This window comes from Salarias fasciatus, chromosome 5, assembly GCF_902148845.1.
Source record: "Salarias fasciatus chromosome 5, fSalaFa1.1, whole genome shotgun sequence".
NCBI lineage: Eukaryota > Metazoa > Chordata > Actinopteri > Blenniiformes > Blenniidae > Salarias > Salarias fasciatus.
In genome coordinates, this window is record NC_043749.1 from 29276076 (window position 1) to 29285080 (window position 9005).

The 9005-nt window shown below is 49.4% G+C and overlaps 1 protein-coding gene across 1 annotated transcript; it reads left to right on the forward strand.

Annotated features, from left to right (window-relative positions):
* The first annotated feature begins 780 nt into the window (after positions 1-780).
* Positions 781-8521, forward strand: ccdc66 (coiled-coil domain containing 66). Its single transcript, XM_030091999.1, is given in 18 exon segments — positions 781-785; positions 4054-4100; positions 4515-4609; positions 4754-4803; positions 4914-5006; positions 5245-5379; positions 5453-5628; positions 5747-5831; positions 5908-6066; positions 6395-6476; positions 6609-6680; positions 6788-6992; positions 7089-7209; positions 7211-7282; positions 7364-7416; positions 7499-7674; positions 7763-7876; positions 8054-8521. Coding segments are annotated over 14 exon segments (1491 nt in total). The 5' UTR covers positions 781-785; positions 4054-4100; positions 4515-4539; the 3' UTR covers positions 7617-7674; positions 7763-7876; positions 8054-8521.
* The last annotated feature ends 484 nt before the right edge of the window (positions 8522-9005 follow it).

Consider the following 9005-nt stretch of genomic DNA (forward strand, 5'->3'; position numbering starts at 1 on the left):
TAGCTCCTGCATGTCAATGGAAAAAAACGACGATTTAGCGATCACTTCAAAAATATAGCAAGGAAGGGCATATTTATCTACATAGCTCAGTATAGCACAGACCAATTCACAGTTCTTTATGAAGAAGTAAAAGAAATATATGAAATCAAGTAATAATCGAAATTGATTAAAATTTTGAAAGACAATTAACAAAATTTAAGATAAGACAATATTTCTTATCTCACATGGAGAAAATAAGTCATCGCTGCAGCTCCATATTGTAAAAACACACAATAATGACAATGAGAAGGAAATATAGGTATTAAACTATAATGAACATAATATAATAATGCATTCAATAAGAATTTGTAATAGGAGTAACTCAGTATATTTAGAACATAATAACACAAGATCTGTTGGCACAGCGTTGGGAAAATCTAATATATTCATGATATTTATGGCAGACAGCAGGCAGTGTTGGATTAGGTTGTAACACTTGAGTCAACATGGATCACACTGCAGCCACTCTCTGGCTTCTTCATTAATGTGGTTAAGGTAATTAGCTATAATGGCAAGACACTCTACTTTGCTCCGAATACAAGTACAACAAAACTTTCGCAAAATAAGCACATTTCCAGCTACTCTTCATAGACAATCCCTTTCTGTTCTTTTTACAGTTATTTGTTACTTTTGTTGAACCACATTGGGCTTTATTGTCTGTTTCTGATTTTCTTTCGTCTTTATTTACACCTGTGTATCTTATTTGCTGATTTGTACCTCTTTTTCCCATTTATTTGTGCTTTTCCGTGATTTTTTTCTGTCTAAAGATATCTTCATAATAACATAAATTAAGGCTTATTAAAGTTCATTAAAGCTATTTAGGCCACTACACCCTTGACCTGCACATAGTATAGTTTTGCTCTGTAAATATCTAAATAATCTGATAGATTATGTACAAACTGAAATCACTTAAACTACACTTTATGTGCTCATCTACCAAGCTGTTGGGTTAGGGTTAACCCCAACCTTAATCCTAACCTCTGATAAAAAAAAAAGGGTGCATACATGTATTTATCCCACAACTGCCCCTTCCTTACAGATGTGGTACCATTTGATGGGGAAAATACTGGATTCTAATGTTGTTGTTGTTGCACTACTTTGTAATTTCACACGGAGAAAGCCACTTGCAGGATAAGTCAAACGATTTTAAAACATTACATTTATTTATTCCAACTTAATTCTATCCATTCTGAGTGGAGCAACGCTACAAATAATTTCTATTGTGAATGTGAACTATTGATTTCTATATATTCTATTATAAAAGTCTACTAATCCCAGGCACATTGAATGCAACATTGCATACGTCATGTCTAAATAAAGATTTCTGATTGGCCGATAATTTTCACTCCGTTCAAAGATCAGCCAATCGTTGAAGGTCTTCTTGGTCGTTGCCAGCAACGAGCGTACACAGTGACAGTGAGGAAGTCTGCGTGTTGTAGTGTGTGCGCTGGATTAAATCATGGAGATGACGCGGCCGGCCCTGCTCTAACAGTCCGTTTGTGTTTCTGTAAAGCTGCCGGTCCATCTTCCGCCGCGCCGGTGCTCCTCCTCCGTCGGTATGAACCTCGGGTGAGTGCAGCACGGCTAGCTGGGCTAGCAGGGTGACACACAAGGCTTATTCCCCTACATGTTTACAGTCATCTCCTGTCAAAGCTGGAGTGGTTCAGCTACACATCCACTGTCTGTTGTGTCTTCATCAAAGCCAATTTGGTTTTAAATAAGACAAAGTGACTGAAATCTTCAAGCAACAAAGAAAATGTGAATTAATAACCCCAGGACGTGCTGGATGAGCTCAAGTTATCATCTAAATCCATGATATCATAATAAATGGTAAACATTCACTGGTACAGTTGTGGCGTTAATAACTGCACCTGAGTCCAGATTCTGAGGGATTTATCTGTTTTTGTGAAAATGTAGATATTAAACTCTTCCAGGTGTGAGTGGATGAGCTGATGGGTTCCAGAGGAATGAAAAGCAGAAACTGTGGGGGAAAGGAAGCCAACCACTGCCACATTCTTCTGAACAGAGTTGCCATCCCTCTTAGGCTGTATTCTGTTGTGTAACAATGATTTTAAAATAGTGTTTACTGCAAGCATAAAGGCCATTACGTTTGTCAGTCCATCACAGGACAAACACACTCCTGAGGGCAACAATGCAAATTCCACACAGGAATGGTATTTGAACCTGGGTCTTCTCTGTGAGGCAGTAGGGCTAACCACTGCACCACCATGTCTGACATCATGTATGAAATGTATGTGATGGAAAGCCTGTCGTTCTCTCTCAAAGTACAAAAGAAAAGATTTGACAAAATGTGGATGTTCAGTAATGCACACTTGTAAAGCCTGGATTTTCTTATTTTGGATTTCTTCTTCTTCTTGAATGCAGTATTAACTCTTGCAGTGAAACGTTGGGATTTCTCTTCTCATGCTCTTCCAATGATTGTGTGTGTGAACAGAGACGGCCTCCTGTTTGAGCTGGAAAATGGAAAACCAAAGCTGATTTTACTCAGCCACGGTGAGACTCTTCAGCTTTGCTTTTATTTCTTTTTCCCTCTTGTTATTTGTTTGAATTTTTTGGGAGCACGTTGCTTTCAGTATGGAAGCATGAGGGCTGTAAGCTGTAGAAGAAAATGACTGAACTGGGATGAATCGCTTCATTTTCAGGACATTTCTCTGCACTTTGTTCAGGTTTTCTGAAACGGTATTGTACCCCTTTAAAGCAAAGGGAATGATCTCAATCTTAAACAATGTCACAAATTCAGGCATATGAAAAGGAATGGAAAAGCAAATGACAAATGTAACTGGATTTTGTATGAATATTTTGTGAAGTTTCCAGATTATTTCAGCTGGTTCTCATAAAGGGAACCAATAACAGAAGATCCTCATCCTATCTGGAGAAAAACATCTTCATGCTTTGCAAAACGCAGTTTCTCTGTGTGACTTTGTCTTTTTCATCCTGCAGGTGGTGAAAAAAATCCAGCAAAGGTAAGAGTCCCGGCCCATCGCCGTCGTTAGGGTTCTATACATAGACGCACCTGGATGTGTGAGCAGTGTCACCTGTAATGCCGAGAGGCTGAACTCACCTGGCGTCAGCAGAAACAGTGAAGTGCTTTATTTGTAACTCACCCACATGTTTATTCATCTTTTTACAGTCTGACAGTTGTGTTTTTGATCCGTTTCTTGGGTCTTGTTGTTAAAGGGAAGACGAACCTCCAGCAGTTGGAGTGAAATGTTGGATTTGAAGCTGAGATTGTGTTTTCACTGCTTCCCCTGCAGGCGCCCTTCAGGCCCAGAGCCGCCCACATCCTGAGCTGCAGGCAGCCGTCCTGCGAGGACGGGGGCAGCCACAGAGACGGCAGGAGTAAGGCTGCAGGAGGAGGAAGAGGAGCGGCGTTCTTCACCGCCAACGCCGTCGGCAGTGAGGGGAGGAGCGGCGCCGCCACCATCAGGACTCACGAGCTCCACAAAACCAGCAGCAGCAAAGCCGTGGCCAAGGTGAGCCCACGTCCAGGGTCTGGACCGGGACGCCGGGGAGTCCCCCGAGCTGCAGCTCATTTCAGGGCTTTTCTGTGTTTCCAAGCTGAAGACAGACAAACACAAGCACAGCGCCTCCGCCGTCAAACCGCCAAGAGCCAATGGGAAGGCAGGACCCGGGAGGGCGGGACTTAAGGACACGCCGGCCAATGGAGCGCCAGAGCTGAAAGACGGCGTCGTGCGACTGACCAATGAGCAGCTGCAGCAGATCCTCAGCAGAGTCCAGACCCCCAACGTCCAGCAGGCCCCCAACGTCCAGCAGGCCCCCAACGTCCAGCAGGTCCCCAACGTCCAGCAGGTCCCCAACATCCAGCAGGTCCCCAACGTCCAGCAGCCAGCGGAGGAGGCTGTTCTGCAGGGGGGACAGGAGAGTGAAGGACCAGACAGGAGGACAGGAGACACAAGATTCTCCCTGTTAGGAGGGGGAGGAGGAGAGGGAGGTGGAGGAGGAGGAGGAGGAGGAGGAGGAGGAGAGGTGAAGGAGGGGTGCCGAGCAGCAGAGACTGCTTCAACTGAAAGCTCTCAGAGGTGAGGAGCAGATCAGAGTTTCGTGGCTTTAATTTCATGAATTAATGGAAAAACAGGGATGCACTGATATGAACATTTACTCCGATACCTGATATTAATACTGTGGTTATGGCCGATATAGCTCATATTTACAGGTATCGATATGGGCATTAAAAACAAGTTTCTGTGATGATTTTGTAACTGTAGTGAATTAGTGAAGTGTGACTCATTCTGGGGTCTGTTATTCTACGCAGACGTATATTGAATGTAAATGTTGTGACATTTAAAACAAAAATAACAGGATTTACTGTGTTACAGCAAAGGAACTACCTAACAAACATTTCTGTACGTTTTGTGTGTGGGTTACATGAAGAGAGATTAATGAGCATCACAGTGAGTTAAAGTGATTTAAATTCAGATGTTATTATTTTTCAGGGTGACGGGATGTGTTTTCAGCTGGATGGGAGAGCGAGAGTCTGACAGCCGGGCGGCCATCGACGCCAAGAAAGCTCAGTGGAGGAAAGACCTGGGTTCGTACACACACACACACAAACACACACACACACACACACACACACACACACACACACACACACACACACACACACACACAGTGGCAACTTTAGTTATTTTACAACAAACAGGATGCTTTTCGTTGTTCTTCCTGTGTGCAGATGAGCAGGTGGCCCAGAAACAGCAGCGTCCCGCCTCCAGTAGACTGCAGGTACCTCCTGTATCCTCCTGTTGGAAACCTGCTTCCTGGAGCCTGAGCGGCAGCAGGTCGTCACACACCCTGAGCCGGTCGCTCACTGCTGCCTCCTGTGTTGGTTTCAGGCTGAGGAGGACGCAGACAGCCTGGCTTCGGTTCGGAGCTCGCTGGGACACCGAGAGCCGCCGGCAGCCATCAGGTCCAGCCTCAGACTCGGGGTAAAAACCAAACTGTGACTCTCCGAGCTGCATTTCCCAGCTCCGCTTCCTCTCACGCCACATTGACACTGAGGACTGAACGACTGTCCAGGAACAGAAAGCCCTCCGTCTCCGTGTGGACGGGCCGCGCGGCTCATGAATGAACCAGTCTTCGGTTTTATTTCTGCACAACAAAAAGACCTTCAGGGGACAAATAATGAAGCAGCAGGAGGAGAAGTGAGCCGTGTGGTTTCTGCAGGAGTTCACCCCCATGGAGGAGGTGCAGAGCCTGGAGCGCAGGGAGGAGCAGAGGAGGCGCTGGCTGGAGGAGCTGGACCGGCAGAGGGAGGAGGCCACTGAGCGCAGGAGGCGGGAGAAGCTGCAGCAGAAGCAGGTGGGACCTGGGGGGTCCAGGGAGGGGACTGGGGGGGCCCGGGACCGGGTTAAACATGCAGGTGTTCCTGCAGACGGAGGACCTGGACCTGTGGGCCTCGCACTTCGACTCCATGCAGCCGCGGCGCCCCCCCGTCCAGCCGGAGCGGGGGGACTGGGAGCCGTCCTCCAGCCTGTCGCTGGTCTGGGAGGCGGAGAGCGTCGGGGGGGCCAGCGTGGACACGGCGGGGGGCCACACCTCCAGAACCAGGTGATGAGACACACGACACGGCCTCCGGGGTCACTGGGCGATATCCAGACCGCACAGCGAGGGTTCTGCTCTGGATCCGAGTCCTGAAGCACGGTAACAGGTGGAGTTCTTCATGCAGCTACCTGAGGACCATGACCTCCCTGCTGGACCCGGCCCAGATGGAGGAGCGGGAGAGGAGGAGGCTGAAGCAGCTGGAGCAGCAGGTGAGAGGCGGAGCGGCGGAGCGCCAATGGAGAAGCGCCGCCCGTCACTCCGCCCCGCTCCCCCTCTGCCCCCCAGCGAGCCATCGAGGCGCAGATCGAGGAGCGGCGGCAGCAGAGGGAGCGAGAGGAGGCCAGGAGGCGCCGGGAGGAGGAGGAGGAGGACCGCAGGGTGGCGCTGGAGAGGGAGCTGCTGCACCGGCAGTACGAGCTGGAGGCGCAGAGGCACAAGCAGAAGGTGGGAGAACTTTAGGGAGTAATCACACTACTGTCAGCAGGAAGAAGACACTGAACGATGACTTTGTGAGAGCAGATCAGCCACGGCTTCTAGTTTGAAACCAATATTAAAGACAGCTGCACAGACCATCTGCAGCCACTAGATGTCACTACACAACTTTTCCCTTTTCATCATGAGGGCTGTTTTTTTTTTTTTTTGAGGGATTCACTCAGATGTGGTTTATAGTCCAGAAAACAGGGAAACTGATGGTTAGACAGTCCTGGTGTATTTGCTGCTGCTGTGAGCAGAGCACGAACAGGTTTTCACTGTGACTCCGTTCTCCACTCAGCTGCTTTCTCATGGTTCTGATCAGGATCAGCCAGAGAAGGACCACAAAGACAAGAGACTGCAGGAGACACAGGAGCCAGACCGTGAGTCCAGCTCCTGCAATGCTGCTATAGAAATAACTGGAATACTCTATTCCTACTGGTGTTACAGTAGTACTGAACGTCACAAGCTGTCCTGTTCACATTCATCACAGTCGCACTTCTTGTGTTCAGCAGGTAAAAAACAGCCTGATTGTTTGGAGGACGGCGGCGGTTCATCCTCACACAGAGACGCCGCAGTACAGACAGGTAGTCCTACGTCTGCAGTGAGATTCTGGCCTTTTAAACATGACTAACAACACATTTTCATGTCTTTCTGTGCTTCACTCTTGTCTTCTCTCTCTCTGGGTTTCCAGAAGCAGCGGTTTCCACCCTGGACGTTCCTCACGGACCACTTCCCGTTCCTCCTCCCGCTCCCGCTCCTCCGGACGGCCGCAGCCGAGCGGCGAGATCGGGGAAGGAGAACATCTACGTGGCGGCGGGAGGAGATCCGTACCAGCCGTTCGCCCGGGCCGAGAGGAGCCGGAGGGACAAGAGGAGGCCGGAGTGGAACACACAGAGGTAGAGCTTCAGGGTGCAGACATGGACAGGTCGTCCGTCCATCGTAGGACGGAGACACGCAGTCGTCTGACGTTCTGTCCTGCGCTGGTGCTCCAGGCCCAGCCGGCGCTTCGTTCCCGCCTCGGAGCGTTACCCGGTCACCCTGCAGAAGAACCGGCAGGAGAGCCGTCTGAAGCGGCAGGCCGAGCTGCTGGCTCTGCAGGAGAGGAGCTCCTCCAGGGACCGACCCCCCTCCCCCTCCCCAGCACCCGGACCCCCGGCCCTGCTCCAGACCCGGCCCCCCCAGGAAGGTACCGGCAGCGCCGCCTCGTCTCCTGTGACGGCGGCGGCTGGCTTCTGTCCTCTCAGCCGTGTGACTCTGCTCATTTCAGGTGGAAGCTGAGTTCAGTGGGCAGAACGGCGCCGCCGCCGCTCCGGCTGAGAGGTGAGCAGCTCTGAAACCGAACGCTTCACAGCACCAGCGCCAGCCGGGTGGAGTGTTGAGGTGTTGTGGTCTGGCCCTGCAGGGGGCGCTCTCCTCCGGCCTCTGCAGTCAGACTCAGGGTTCACGGCCAGCAGGCGTCCTCCTCCTCCTCCGACCCCCCTCCTGTCCTGGAGTTCATCCCCTACGTCCGGACCAATTGAAGTCCTCACCTGGACCCCCTGGAACCTGCAGATACCCCCCCACAGCTCACACACTCAGGTCAGACACACACACACACACACACACACACACACACAGCCTGCTTCTCTGCGTTCCTCTATGAAAGCATCCGTTCCTCCTGGTTCAGGTTCTCCTCCTGCTCACCTCCCACCCGGACCCCCTGCTGCACCGCGAGCTGCCGAGAAACCCCTACACCACAGCGGCAGCAGGAGATCCTGAGGGCCTGGCACAGCTGAGACAGGTAACCTGCAACCTGCACTGCACTGCTCTGTGCCATGACGATGAACTTTACCGGTGTTTACAGAGTTTGGTGTGAATGTGAAAACTTCTCAGAAACTAAAAAAATGCGTTTTCATTCAAAGACAAGTTGATCCAGAACAGCCAGAACCTGTGTGTGTGTGTGTCTGTTCGTGTTCAGGGTCTACTACAGAAACAACGGGAGCTGGAGTCAGATCTCAACCCTTTCCTGAGGCGCCATGACAACGACCACTGGTCGCCCCCCGACGACGCACTACATGTGACCTCACGGTGACCCGCCGACAGGAAACGGTCAACGTGCCAAAACGTGTCGGCAAAGCAACTAAAAAAGCATGATGCTTCAGTATCATGAGGACGACGAGCACACTGCCTCTAGTGGTGAGGAAGGTCAGTCTTTAAAGGATCAGGTCAAAATCTCACCTCAGTCTGAATCAGCTGATCGGTGGGCGGGACCAGGCTGCAGCGTCTCCATGACGCCACGCAGCCACGCAGCCATAAAACTCTTCAGAGAAATCAAGGAAGTTTCTCTTTTTTGTTTCAACACCAGGGATTCGAACCAGGGTTCCCCCACACCAAGCGTCTTGTTTCAACTGAAGCAATGTGAATAAAAACTGTTTTTTTTTTATTCTTAATTTATTGCAACTGTAATAAAACGAAAGTTTCTCAGAACCTGCCTTTGTTTTATTCGCCACAGCTCAGCCCTTCTTTTGAAGTGAAATCGAGCAATTGCCAAAACAGTCCACCTCATGGTTTTTCACCACCAGTAACTTTTCCAATTGAAGAGGTTCATGTCCAACAAATTTGCTTAATTTAAGTTTTGAACTACCAGGATTAAAGAAAAGGTAAAGTTAATCATAACTGAAAAAATTCTACATTTCAGGGTTTTATGAAAAGAGTTTTAAATTTAAACCGTTCTGCAGCAACAGAGGCTAATCGAGCCTCACAGGTCACTAATCCGCTCCATCTTTTCTGGAATACTTCCCAAACTCAAACCCTGGATAGAAACTCTCCAAAAGAGACAGACCATCATGACACTGAGAAATGTTGCTCTCTCCTGTAGAGCAGTTGAATAAAGTCAAATGTCAGCAAGTAACAATCTAAAGTCTTTATTT